The sequence below is a fragment of the Monodon monoceros genome, unplaced genomic scaffold (assembly GCF_005190385.1).
Source record: "Monodon monoceros isolate NGI ecotype Baffin Bay Population unplaced genomic scaffold, NGI_Narwhal_1 Super_Scaffold_5, whole genome shotgun sequence".
In the NCBI taxonomy this organism is placed as follows: Eukaryota; Metazoa; Chordata; class Mammalia; order Artiodactyla; family Monodontidae; genus Monodon; species Monodon monoceros.
This window is the reverse complement of record NW_021703782.1, coordinates 81,623,768-81,637,908: the sequence shown is the minus strand read 5'-3', so window position 1 is coordinate 81,637,908 and position 14,141 is coordinate 81,623,768. Positions and strand designations below refer to the sequence as shown.

The following is a 14,141-nucleotide window of genomic DNA, read 5'->3' as shown; positions in this document are numbered from 1 at the left end:
GTTTTCAATAAATATTTATGGAATGAATAACAGGATAGGAAGAAAGCAGGCATTCAATGTCAAGCAGGGGATCTTACAGCAGAGGCAAGAAAGCACAAATCATTTCTTACATGTGGGAAAGAAAAGCAAATATGCCAAATATACCAAGAGTCCAGGCAAATGTGAGGTTTATTACTAACTTCCCTGGCAACGAAGGCAAAAGGAAGAACTCAGAGGCTTATTACAGACTTATTTGACACAAAGCAATACATTAATCCCTTTAAACAAAGAATTATTATATACAAAAATATATACATATTAAATATACACATACACGTATGAAAACTACCATAGCCTGTATTTTCATCTAACCAGCTTCATCACTCCCATTCCTTTGTTTTCTCTAAGCACACTAAAACATGAATATTCGTTCATGTTTTGAACCCTTTGTACGAGCAATTCCTCTACCACTTGAAAGCTCACAAACCTGGTCTTCAGTCAGGCAGATTCTTCTTTATAGAGTACTGTTCAAATACCACCTGTTTCACAAAGCCTTCCCGTCTTTTCCAGGCAGAAAGAGTCACTCCATTCTCTGTGTCCTCATATTACTTTGCTCTTCTTTTAGGGTACTTACCATGTTTTTACTGTGATTTACTTGCTTTGAGTATCTGAATTCATTAGCCTGAATGGTTTACATGGGTAGATCCTACAGGTCTAATATTTTTCTACGTATGGCACTGACACTCAACATAAAACAGGCATTCAGTTAAACGTTTGTTGAATGAATTTATTGCATGTTTCCTCATATAAGCACCACTCAGCAACATAAAAAGCGAATTCAGTAAGCTTTACATAATTTGTAGAAATTCTCACCATTGGGCCTTTTTTGGTGCTGAACCTTGCTAACACCAAGGGTTTTAACAATAAAATGGAAAACATCTTTAGGGGGTTAATTAAAGAAACCTTGGTAAACATCTTTTTTAGTGATTAACCTTAATAAAAGACAATCTCAAGTACTTGAGAAATGTATGGATAACATGTATGTATGTACTCGAGTAATTTCCTCAAATATTTATTAGTCAAGTTTCTCACAGGAGCTGGACAATGGTCCATTCAAGTCTGGAGTATCTATGCTGCTAAATTAAAATCTTCATGCTTTGGCTATCCAATGTACAGGTGACAAGACTGACATTGTTTTGGAGGTTAAGAAATTGAATGTAATTTCCTCTGAGGGTACAAGATTTCTTCTCCTTAGGAAACAACTTCTAGATTTGTTCAAGAGCTTAAACAAAACTCAGTTGACTAGTTTTGTAAAATGTAGTATTACAGAAATTGCTTTAGTCTGGAAAAAAACGTAAACATAGTTTATTATTTGTACCTTCACCACAGAAAAAGCTTAAAATCAGTCTTATGGAATGTCTGATTTTCAGTGGCATTGTCAGATGGTTGAGTAGTGAATATGAAGAGGCCAGTGAATATGAAGCTGGGGCCAGTATACGGAAGGCTGAACTTTATCAGGTATTCAACAGGATCTGCTGAAAATATTTCAGCAGAAAAATGAAAGACAGTTCTTGTGGCAATGATGTGAGGAATGGCCTAAAGTTGGGGAAGATGAGGTAGGGGATGTGAGGTAAAAAAGTCTTTTACTAGAGTGATGGTTATGAATATATTTAAGAAATGAACGCAACTAATATTCAAACAATTAACAAGACCCAGTAAGAGGCTAGATATAAAGAATGGAGAATCCCTGGCTAGAATGGGAGAAAGGAGCCACGCTTGAGTAAAAGTGACAAAGCCAAAACTCTGATCTCCTGATTCCCCATCCAATTCTCTTTCCACTATAGCTGTTGACTGATTTGGAATGTTAAAGCTGGTCTGAAAGACCACAGGCTTCAGCGGGCAACCTGATATGGTGTAACAAACTCAGTTAAATTACTTTGTGGATTTTTTTTTTCTTAGACCATGGCTATAATTCTAGCTTTTGTGCTAACTAGCTTTAATCTTGGGCAAATCATTTGCCTTTGACACCTTTTACATTTCTATATGAATTTATTTCTTTTGTTAATATTGCACAGACGTTTTTCTTGTCTCTCACAATAAATAATTCCTTTGAGGGCAGTAATATGGACTATATGTGGATCTTTTACCATTGATTGTTTACAATACCCAAGAAGTGTCTCTGTAAAATGGTGTCAAATTAATGAATATAAATAGTTGAGAACATCTTGTTAGAAACAACATGAAATGTTAATAAAAACACAAACAGAACCTGAACTGTTCACATTAATTTAGGCTAGGGGGAAGCCTCCCCACTTTTTATTAGGCCTCTGATTACTTAAAAAGAGTTTCTAGCACTCTTAAGTACCTGATAGCCACCGCCATGTTATACTTTATTATGAGAAGAAAATGTCCCATTTCACAGGAGAACCATTTCCCCATGCTTTTCTTCATCCTTCCTCCCAAAGATTTCATGTGGAAGCAACGAAGGGCAAGGGGGGCCCTGAAAATGACTTCTCTGTTTTTAAGTTAACACAAAGAATGGCTTGGTTTGGCTTCTGTGACTTTCACTGGAGAAAAATGTTGTACATTTCATGTACAGCTTCTTGTGATTGATAGACAACGCCAGTATTCAGTCCTTACTCCTGTGCAAACTACTTTAGGGCACTTACGGGCAGGCAGGCAGCCCACAGAGGAAGGTTTTTGGATTCACAGAACTCTCCCTATACAGCACTCGGCTTCAGTATAACCTGAAAGTTCTTGCTCCAGGAACTCTGGCCAGCACACCCCTTTTCTGGGGCTTCTTAGGTTATTGGCTCCAGCTTAGGTGGGTAGGAGAGCTAAATCAGCAGAAGAAAAGCAAAACTGAGGAAGGAAGAGAGAAGAGGTCATAAGGACAAGGGAGCATAGTCTGTGACTGATAAACACTGAGATGGCTTTTTTTATGTGATTTGTAAAATGTCTTTAGAGGCAATTCCAAAAGAAGAGTTTCAAAAATATTCTAAGTAATACTAGCATCACTACAGTAAGTGCATGGCCTCCCAAGGGTACCATTTTAAAGGATAATCACTTGATTCTATGAGTTATGATTGTTTTAAAAAATATTAAAGTTTATTTTAAAATTCAATATAAAAAGCACTGCTTAAGTGATGGCTATGACTCACAAATATAAGGAAATCTGTAGGATGGGATGGAAACACTATTAATTTTATAGTCTAAGGACCAAATTCAGCACTACGTACTTCTGCGTTGGCCACCATTAAAAACTTCGAGGCTGCTGGCCATTTGGTGAGGAAACAGAAGATTTTAAGAAAAGTGCAAATGAATGGCATGTGTAATTTCAAAGCAAGCCTGCCTTACAGAATATATGGGTGTTTGGGTGAAGCAGAGTGAATAGCCCGTCTCAATTTTAATATACAGAAGCAACACAGTATGAGAGTAACAGAAGTTTTTGTAGCTCAACAGACCTAGTTTACATCCTGGCTTCACCCTTTTGTAGTTGAATAACCCTCTGCAAATTATTTAGCTTCTCTGAGACCCAGTTTCCTTACCTGTAAAATGCCTAGTGAAGTGCCTGGCAAACAGAAAATACTCCATAAGTATCAGTTCCTCTATAAGGGTGTTTTTTTTTTTTTTTTTCAAACTAAGGGTCAAAAAACCCTTTGGTAGATTATGAAATCAATTTAGTAGGTTACAACTAGAATATTTAAAAAACTGAAACAATAAAAAACGTCAGAGTACACTATACATAATGGCAAGTATTGTTCCATAATGCACATGCTGAGTTTTGATATAAATGCAGTTTTTACTGTGGATTACAACCAAAAAGTTTCAAAGTCTCTGCTCTACAGAGAAATTCTCAGATTATTATATTAAAAAGGCTTTAGGAATGCTGCCTTTATCCAAATGAGACCCTGTAAATTTTAAGAACTTAAAGTGTTCCTTACCTTCTGACTTGTTGCAATAAAAATAAGACATGAATCATAGAGAAGATAAATTTAATCTGATACTGTAGGACGTTAAATTCTATTTTAAGATTGGTTTCTGTGTTATATTGACTAATTTATACTTCTAAACACTTTATAGTTTATAGGTATATCATTTATAGTTGTTTAAGCACATCTAGAATTTCTACAAAAAGTTGGCTATTAGGTTCTATTATGGGGAAATTAGATACAATTTCTAAATAATTTTAAATTATAAAACTTTTTAAAAGGATTGTAACTTGCCTAAGCATGAAGACTGTTAGAGTAATATTCAAATCCTGATGAGTAGTAAAAATCAAAGGCCTATATGAGCATATACCACAGTGATGTCCCACACTGGCTCAGTAAAAAGGAGAGCTCCCAAAACAAGCTGTGAGGGTCAATAACAGGCCTCTTTTCTCCTTCACGTCTTGAGGTAAAACCAGCCTGACAGTATAATGAGTCCCTACTGCTGTTAAGATGGTGAGCTAGTCAACTTTAGGTTGGCAGAATAAGAATTTTAGGTTGGCTGAAGGGTAGAATATTAGAAATTACAGAATTCAACAATACAGCTGAATCTTGATATAACTGTATCTTAAATTTATAATTTTAGCTGACCAGGCCAGATTGGCTATTATTAGAACCCATGGGACTGAAGTTTAGGAATTTTGTTTTAAATTAGCACCCTGGGCAATTCCGATCCTCATTCTGGTTTGAACGCCCTGTGTTAAAGGGACAGCAAGGATCAGAAAATATAGAAAGAAGGAGTCCAAAAGTATTTATCCCAACCTTACAGGTTGGGATAAAGATCACATATCAAATACTGGATCAGAATCTGACACTTACTCAAAGTACTTGCCTTCTTGGTATTATATTTAAGATATGAGTCAGCAGGTAGCAATACTTGATGTTTTCCAGTTATTTAAGAACAATGAGAAATGGTGGGTTGCCTCATTGGAATTCACTGGTGAGAAGCAAAAAGTATGAAAGAGAAAGGTCTCTTTAGATTAGATACAGAAGTAAAAGGTAGCAATCAATAAAAGTTATTAAGAGTAAACTCAGCAAGAGAGAAGTGATAAACCATTCAACTACTCGATGAATCCATTTGGCTCCTGAGCAGAGAGTTCACATCTTCTGTGGTGTAGGTGCCCTTTCCTCTGTCCTCAGAAAATAAAGAATAAGGCAAAAGGTGGTTCCTTCCTATTTCAAATCAGTTGAGGGTACAGGATGAGGCTGCCTATATAATCTTAAGTTCTTTTTTCCTAAATTTAAAACTTTTCTGCTATTTGAGATAGACAGTGGGTTGGGCTGAGCCATGCTTGCTGTCAATGTCAAGTGTTGAGATTAGCACCACAAATCATCCACCAGGACTGAGTTTTGGCATCAGGCTTTGTCCATCATCAACCTTGAATGTGAGAAAAGGCAAGCATGAATGCCATTCTTGGGAAGAAACAGCAGCTGTGCAAAGTGAAGGAATCACAGGAGATAGCAAAGCCTGGGGAAAAGGATGGTAGCAACAGAAGTGAGGTAGAAAGCTAGTTCTTAGCTCCTCCAAGTGCCAGCTTAAGAGACTTAGGGTCAAACACTCCCTGCACGGCAAGTACATGAGCCCCCTGAAATTGTAGGATGCCCCAAGAAATGATCTGGTGTTCCCCCCTTGCTTATTTTTTTAGCTCAAAGTCTAACAGCGGTGGAAGTATTTGGAAATCGACACCTCCTCTTTCTCTCACTTTCTCTTTTACCTAGAGGTTACAGTAGAGGATGAACAAAGATGGCAGCCAATACCAAAAAAAAAAAAACACAACAAAAAACAACAACAAAAAAACCCAAACATTTGTTATAAAGCAGAAACTGACACATCATTGTAAAGCAATTATACTCTAATAAAGATGTTAAAAAAAAAAAACCAAAACAGATTATGAGAGAAGTCTGCATTACACATGGGTAGAATTCACCCCATAAGTCAAAGAACTTTTCAAAATTACAAGGGAGGGAAGGCAGAGGGGACTAGATATTTGAGGTGTTAAGAGACAGGCTGACAGAGCAAGCTTAGTGACTGGCTTTGTAAGTCTACCACTTGAGACTCTGTGTTCTTTATTTACAGAGAGGCAGAAAAAAGAGTTCAGAGCAGAAGCCAGGGTCATAAATTAAGATATATGAAAGAGAAGTTGGGCCTCTCTTTCCACTTTCTTACACTATTTGTTTCCTTCACTTGAAAATATTGTTAGACCAAATTGCAATAGGGCTCACCAAACGGACTCCGTTATGCAGTTTACTCATGCACCTTGCTAGGTCCTGATTTCCCTATTTGATATGAAAAGCTGCTGAACTTCTTTTCTCTGCTAAAATGCCTAAAAAAACTATATTTAGGAGATAAAGAAGCATATTTACAATATGCTTAGCCTTGGAGTCTCCAAGTCAGGGTTATGGAAGAAACTATTCTGAAAACTATCCTTCCATAACCCAACATGTTCACACATCACAAATCCTTATCAAAGTTATGGTTGGGTTTTCACATTTCCAGGTAAAAAATCTGCTCCCTGGCAGTCCTTAAACTTTACCTGACAAACACTGTACACCCTCAGTCCAGGCTCCTCAATCTCTAACATCCCCATTAACACCCCAGTAAACAACAAAATATATCCACTTATCACAGTTCAATCCCACTTGAGCATCTGTAGCCACTATTTTGATATAATCATGTTCCAAAAGCTGACTGAGTGTCCAACAGCAGCAAAGGATAGACATGTTGGTGCCAGTAATACTGAAGTTTGGTTTTTAACTGCATTTTTTGTCAGTTTGGCTGGGAAGATTTGGACAGCTGGAAGTGAGCTTCTCCATCATTTTCTGTTTCTTTCTTTGTAACAATTTTCCACCTGTGAAGCCCAACACCCCACCACCAAGTGCAGCTGCAATTCCTGCCACTTTGAAGCCTGCAAGGAGGCCAATCGGACCCCCCACCACTCCTCCGATGAGTGCACCTGCCACAGGCAGAGCTGCCAGCTTGTATTTTGCAGCCTGTAAAAAAAAAAAAAAAAATTCAATTTAGAAATTGAGTTGAGAATATCTCCCTGTGGTGATGTGCATTTTCCTCTCATTACTCCTGGCAATGCCTCTTTAACTCGTGGTACATAATTAACCTTAGAGATCATTCTGGGGTCAGGGGAGGGGAGAAAATATTCCACAGGTACTACAATTGATCCAGATCTCAGAACTTAAGAGAAATGAGCTACAAAGAGTAGACTGCTATAAATTGATTTTACTTGCAAAACAATCAATCCACTAACTATCTAGCTGGCTTATTTAAACAGTTTCAGCAGCCACAGATACTCCCAAAGCTTTTAAATTGCAGAGATTATTTCGTGTGAATGCCTGGGGTTAAAAGCAACATTCTATGGGAAACAAATGGACCCACTCCATGTGTGCTGTCATGTCCTTACAATTTTGCCCCTATTGGATTCTGGAAACCCTCTCTATGCCTCTCCCTGAACTCCTGCAAATATCCCCTTGTAACACCAAATGCCTTAAAGTAGGGCTTCAGTTTATTCTCTTTGAAAAAATTTCTCTCCCAACAGAATGAATCTTAGAGCAGAATATTACAAGAGCCATTGATTTCTCGCACTACCTATGTGTCATTTCTTCCTTATTTTCTTAATTGCTGGTTCCCTCAACATTAAAGAGAGCAAATCAATTGGGTTAATACTAGGGATTCCTGAGAGCCAGAGTACCATTGATTTGTCAGCAGGAGCAGAATCTTACCTTCCCCAAGTTTTTGGTTCCCTCTTCAACGTTCACAGCAGCACTGTTGACATGGTCTTCAACGCTGTCAATCTTCTCCTGCTGAGACTAGATGCAAAGGAATTATGAGTGAGCGTCCCTGCTGGGCAGCAGCAGTCAGCCAATACACACTATTTTAATTCCTGTAATCAGAGCCCTGGGTACTACAGCCTTGCAGTCTTAATAGCATCTGATAAACGATGTCGAAAGTAAAATTCACTCATATGAAAAAAGGAGGGTAACTTAATTATTAGATGAGGGTGGCACCTTTATAGGAAAAAGCATCTCACACTAAAATTCAATCAAACATACAAACATATTATTCTCCAAATGAATCTACTTTCCAGGAGGAAAAATATCTAAATAAGCATTTACGTGTCATGTTGGGTTTTACAGAAAAAAACAAAAACAAAATCAAACCAAAAAGCCTTTTCTAACTTACCTTCTTTGAAGATTCAGTTTAAAACAGGCAAACTTCCCTAGGAGTTAAATGCCCTTGATCCAATAAACACAAATTATTATATTTTAGGAATAAGAATATAATATGGCTTGATCTGCCATGAAATTGTTCCACCTGTGATATGCACTAGGGAGTAGTAAATGAATTTACTGTCCCATGTTTTATTTTTGGCCCATGTTTTACACCTGTACACTTTAATACATTTTAAAATCGTGACAAGTTAAAATGTTTCAGATCCAACATATTAATAAAGCATTCTACATAAAAAGGCAACACCTGTGCTGACACAACAGAAACTCATGGAATCTCTGGGTAGAAGAAATGTTTAGGTCATTGAGTGCAATTTTCCCCTCAGCTGTGTGAAGCCTCACTACACTTCTGACAAGTGGCTACCGAATCTCTGCTCAAACACCTCCAGTGACAGGAACTCACTACTTGACACAGGAACACACTTTTATTTATTAAAATTTTTTAAAAATTTTATTTATTTACTTTTGGCTGTTTTGGGTCTTTGCTGCTGTGCGCGGGCTTTCTCCAGTTGCGGTGACGGGGGGCTACTCTTCGTTGTGGTGCAAGGGCTTCTCATCGCAGTGGCTTTTCTTGTTGTGGAGCATGGGCTCTAGGCAAACGGGCTTCAGTAGTTGTGGCACACGGGCTCAGTAGTTGTGGCTCACGGGCTCTAGAGCACAGGCTCAGTAGCTGTGGTGCACGGGCTTAGTTGCTCCGTGGCACGTGGGATCTTCCTGGACCAGGGCTCGAACCTGTGTCCCCTGCATTGGCAGGTGGATTCTTAACCACTGTGCCACAGGGAAGTCCCACACTCCCATTTTTAAATCAACTTATTCATACGGAATTTACATATGATAATACGCGGCCAATTTTTAGGGCATATACTTTGATTAGTTCTGACAAATGTATAAACCCACGTAACCACGATCACATCAACATATACACTATTTACTTTTTGTTTTTTTTAATTCACAGAAAAAAGAAGAGAATCCCTCTTTGATCCCAGTTAAACTTCAACTTCTACAATGACTGTGAAATAATTCAACTTTAATCCTGAAGTATTTGATTGCCCTTATGTAACTGACCTCTTCATTTATACTGAAGCAATTATAACTAACACACTGTTCTAATTCCAATCATTTCATTTGAGAACATGAAACCCAAACAACACATCTAATTTTTCTCCACAGTTGCTTCCTACCAGTATCAATGACATTCTTTCCCTTCTCATATCCTTTTCACTACTGGAGCTTTACATGGTATCCCTTCATTCCCGTATTCTCCACTACTATCTTGACATCTCTAACACAATCCCTAAAAAAGTTCTTTATCAGTTTTCCTTCCAACATCTCTGTCAGAGCAAATACAACAGTGGTTCTCATGCATGAGTGTGCACCAGAATCACCTGGAGGACTTCTCAAAACACAGGTTGCTGGGCCCCATCCCCAGAGTTTGATTTAGCAGGCTTGGGATAAGGCCTGAGAATTTGCATTTCTAATGAGTTCCCAGGTGACGCTGATGGTGCAACTCCATGATTCTCATACTTTAAAAACCACTAGTATCTATACACCATAGGATTAAGGGCACAACCTTTGGTCAGATGTCCTGTGTTCAAATCCCAGCACTATCACTGTGCACCCTTGGACAAATTACTCAAGCTCTCTAGGTGTCAGTATTCTCATCTGCCAACTGAGGATAATGATCCTTACACCTCACACAGCTGAACTGAGGATAAAATGAGACAGTGTCTGTAGAGTATGAGGGTAAAAATTTGAAAAGTCATTGTCTTCCCAAGAAAGCTTAACTCCCATCTTTTCTATCAAAAAATATATCAAACTTTTTCCTGTGATGCTTGAAAATTTCTGGGGCACTACAACATTGAATCTCTCCTAGCATTCACTCATTCATTCATTCAATTTGTATTTTCCTCAGACAATAAAACTTCTTTTATGTTGGCTTTCTTTTTCCAACCCACAGAGGCATCGAGTGCCAGTGCTTGTAACATTCAGCTTGTCTTGATTTCTGTCGTTATTTCTATTTGGGACACCCCCAACATTTTCAGTTCTTGCCGGAAAGTTTATGCTAGCAGATCAATCACAGGTATAAAATATCAACCATCATATCTTGACTAGTTGAGGAGTAGAGGGAAAAGGCAACATGTCTCCTTTCTCTCAGCCCCAAAATAATTCTGCCACGATGGTACAGGCTGCCAGGATTATTGCCATTTCTATACTCCAAGAGTGATTTCAAGGCCTCAGGAGAAAAAATATTTTTAATGATTTTTTCTAAAAAGGTTGGATACTGAAGCTCTATGACCTTTTTTCAATAAAGTGAAATTTTAAAAAGTTTTTAATATTTTTTTCCAAGGGCATGGAGTCAAGATGGCAGCACGGGAGGACGCGGAGTTCGCATCTTCCCACAACTAGGGCACCTGCCGGACGCTGGTGGGGGACCTTGAAGCCCAAGGAGATGGGAGGAGGAACCCCCAAGTGACTGGGTAGGATGTGGGGGGGGAGTGAGGGGGCAGGAGAAGTGGAGGCTGGACAGGACCGGTGCCCATGAGGGGTGGCTGGGTGAGGGGAGGGGTTCCCATGCCTGGAGGAACCCTCAGGGGCTAGGAAGACCAGGGGAGGCGCGCTGGGCGTTTCCCCTGCTCACTTGGGCCCCGGGAAGCCTGCTGGGCTCCTGAGCCTGGTCCTCTGCCCTCTGGTGCCCCCTCCGGCCGCATGGGTGCTAGGGGTGTGGGAGGGATGGAGTGGGGAGAAGAGGAGGAGAGGTGGACAGTGGACAGGGAACCCTCTGGGACCAGAGGATCAGGGGAAGCGCTGCAGGCATTTCCCCTGCCCACTCGGCCCTGGGAAGCCTGTTGAACTTCCACATCTGGTCCCCTGCCTTCTGGGGCCACCCTCTGGCCACATGGGTCCTAGGGGCATAGGAGTGGGGGGGAAGAAGAGAGGCTAACAGGGAGGGAAGCTCTGGGATCGGAGGATGGGGGAACACACCTAGCATATCCCCGACCCGCTCGGGCCCAGGGATCCTGCTGGGGTCCTGGACCTGGTCCTCTGCCCTCCAAAGCCAGAGGCACTCCTGGGCCCCTCCTTTTCCAGCCCTGTGGGCCCTAAACATAGGTCCCGCCCATCACCTAAACCCTGCCCCTGCCTAAGCCCCATGCCCCACAGCCAAGGCCTTTTCTGGCTTTTTTTTTTTCCTCCTCTTTTTTGCTATTGTGGTTGTTTTACATTCTGGTTGTTGTTTCATCTATATATTTTTTTTTGATAAATTTATTTATTTTATTATTTTTGGCTGCATTGGGTCTTTGTTGCTGCACGTGGGCTTTCTCTAGCTGTGGCGAGCAGGGGCTACTCTTCGTTGCAGTGCGCGTGGTTCTCATTGTAGTGGCTTTTCTTGTTGTGGAGCAGGGGCTCTAGGCACACTGGCTTCAGTAGTTGTGGTACATGGGCTCAGCAGTTGTGCCTCGTAGGCTTTAGAGCACAGGCTCAGTAGTTGTGGCACATGGGCTTAGTTGCTCCGTGGCATGTGGGATCTTCCCGGGCCAGGGCTTGAACCTGTGTCCCTTGCACTGGCGGGTAGATTCCTAACCACTGCACCACCAGGGAACACCCTCATCTATATTTTAATTTTTTTCTAACATATCTGTTAGTTTTCTAATTTATTTTATTTTTTACTCTTTCTTACTGTTCTGCTCCTTTTTTTGTGCCATCCTGCACGGCTTGTGGGATCTAGGTTCACAAGCCAGGGGTCAGGCCTGAGCTCCTGCGGTGGGAGCGCTGAGTCCGAACCACTCAACTAACAGAGAACCTCAGACCCCAGGGAATATTCAACAGACTGAGGTATCCTGGAGGTCCTCATCTTGGCACCAAGACCCAGCTCTACCCAACAGCCTACAAACTCCAGTGCTGGAAGCCTCAGGCCAAACAACCAGTAAGACAGGAACACAATCCCACCCGTCCAAAAAAAAAAAAAAAAGAGATGACAAAATATATGGCACAGATGAAGGAACAAGGTAAAAACCTACAAGACCAAATAAATGAAGAGGAAATAGGCAACCTACCTGAAAAAGAATTCAGAGTAATGATAGTAAAGATGATCCAGAATCTCTGAAATAGAATGGAGGCATGGATCGAGAAAATACAAGAAATGTTTAACAAAGATCTAGAAGAACTAAAGAACAAACCATCAGAGATTAACAACAAAATAACTGAAATGAAGAATACACTAGAAGGAATCAATAACAGAATAACTGAGGCAGAAGAACGAATAAGTGAGCTGGAAGACAGAATGGTAGAAATAACTGCTGAGGAGAAGAATAAAGAAAAAAGAATGAAAAGAATTGAAGACAATCTCAGAGACCTCTGGGACAGCACTAAACACACCAACATTTGAATTATAGGGGAGCCAGAAGAAGAAGAGAAAAAGAAAGGGTCTGAGAAAATATTCAAAGAGATTATAGTGGAAAATTTCCCTAACATGGGAAAGGAAATAGTCACCCAAGCCAGGAAGCACAGAGAGTCCCATACAAGATAAATCCAAGGAGAAACACACCAAGACACATATTAAACAAACAAACAAAGATTAAATTCAAAGAAAAAATATTAAAAGCAGCAAGGGAAAAGCAAAAAATAACATACAAAGGAATCCCCCTAAGGTTACCAGCTGATTTTTCTGCAGGCCAGAAGGGAGTGGCAGGATATTCTTAAAGTGATGAAAGAGAAAAACGTACAACCAAGATTACTCTACCCAGCAAGGATCTCATTCAGATTTGATGGAGAAATCAAAAGCTTTACAGAGAAGCAAAAGCTAAGTGAATTCAGCACCACGAACCCTGCTTTACAAATGCTAAAGGAACTTCTCTAGGCAGGAAACACAAGAGAAGAAAAAGACCCACAAAAATAACCCCAAAACAATTAAGAAAGTGGTAATAGGAACATACATTCAATAATAACCTTGAATGTAAATGGACTAAATGCTCCCACCAAAAGACACAGACTGGCTGAATGGACACAAAAACAAGACCCATATATATGCTGTCTACAAGAGACCCGCTTCAGACCTAGGGACACATACAGACTGAAAGTGAAGGGTTGGAAAAAGATATTCTATGCAAATGGAAATCAAAGGAAAGCAGGAGGAGCAATACTTGTATCAGATAAAATAGACTTTAAAATAAAGACTGTTACAAGAGATAAGGAAGGACAATACATAATGATCGAGGGATCAATCCAAGAAGAAGATATAACAATTATAAATATTTATGCACCCAACACAGGAGCACCTACCTCAATACATGAGGCAAACGCTAACAACCATAAAAGGGGAAATTCACAGTAACACAATAAGAGAAGGGGAATTCAACACCCCACTTACACCAATGGACAGATCATCCAGACAGAAAATAAATAAGGAAACACAAGCTTTAAATGACACAATAGACCAGATAGATTTAATTGATATTTATAGGGCATTCCACCTGAAAGTGGCAGAATACACTTTCTTCTCAAGTGCACATGGAACATTCTCCAGGACAGACCACATCTTGGGCCACAAATCAAGCCTTGGAAAATTTAAGAAAACTGAAATCGTACCAAGCATCTTTTCTGACCACAATACTATGGATTAGAAATTAGTTACAGGAAAAATTAGTTACAGGAAAAAAACTCCACAAATACATGGAGGCTAAACAGTGCACTACTGAATAACCAAGAGATCACTGAAGAAATCAAAGAGGAAATAAAAAAAATACATAGAAACAAATGACAATGAAAACACAACGACCCAAAACCTACGGGACTCAACAAAAGCAGTTCTAAGAAGCAAGTTTACAGCAATTCAATCTCACCTCAAGAAACAAGAAAAATCTCAAATAAACAATCTAAACTTACACCTAAAGCAACTAGAGAAAAAAGAACAAAGAAAACCCAAAGTCAGTAGAAGGA

At 39.8% G+C, this 14,141-nt stretch overlaps 1 protein-coding gene across 4 annotated transcripts in view; it reads right to left on the bottom strand.

Annotated features, from left to right (window-relative positions):
• Positions 1–752: 752 nt before the first annotated feature.
• STX17 (syntaxin 17) overlaps positions 753–14,141 on the bottom strand; it is a 95,643-nt gene continuing 82,254 nt past the window's right edge. For all 4 annotated transcript variants that reach the window (XM_029202672.1, XM_029202677.1, XM_029202675.1 and 1 more), the window contains 2 exons: positions 7,701–7,787; positions 753–6,959 (listed from right to left, as the gene is read on the bottom strand). In XM_029202672.1, the coding sequence (XP_029058505.1) occupies positions 6,720–6,959; positions 7,701–7,787 (327 nt within the window). In that variant the 3' untranslated portion in view covers positions 753–6,719. The remainder of the gene's footprint in view (positions 6,960–7,700; positions 7,788–14,141) is intronic.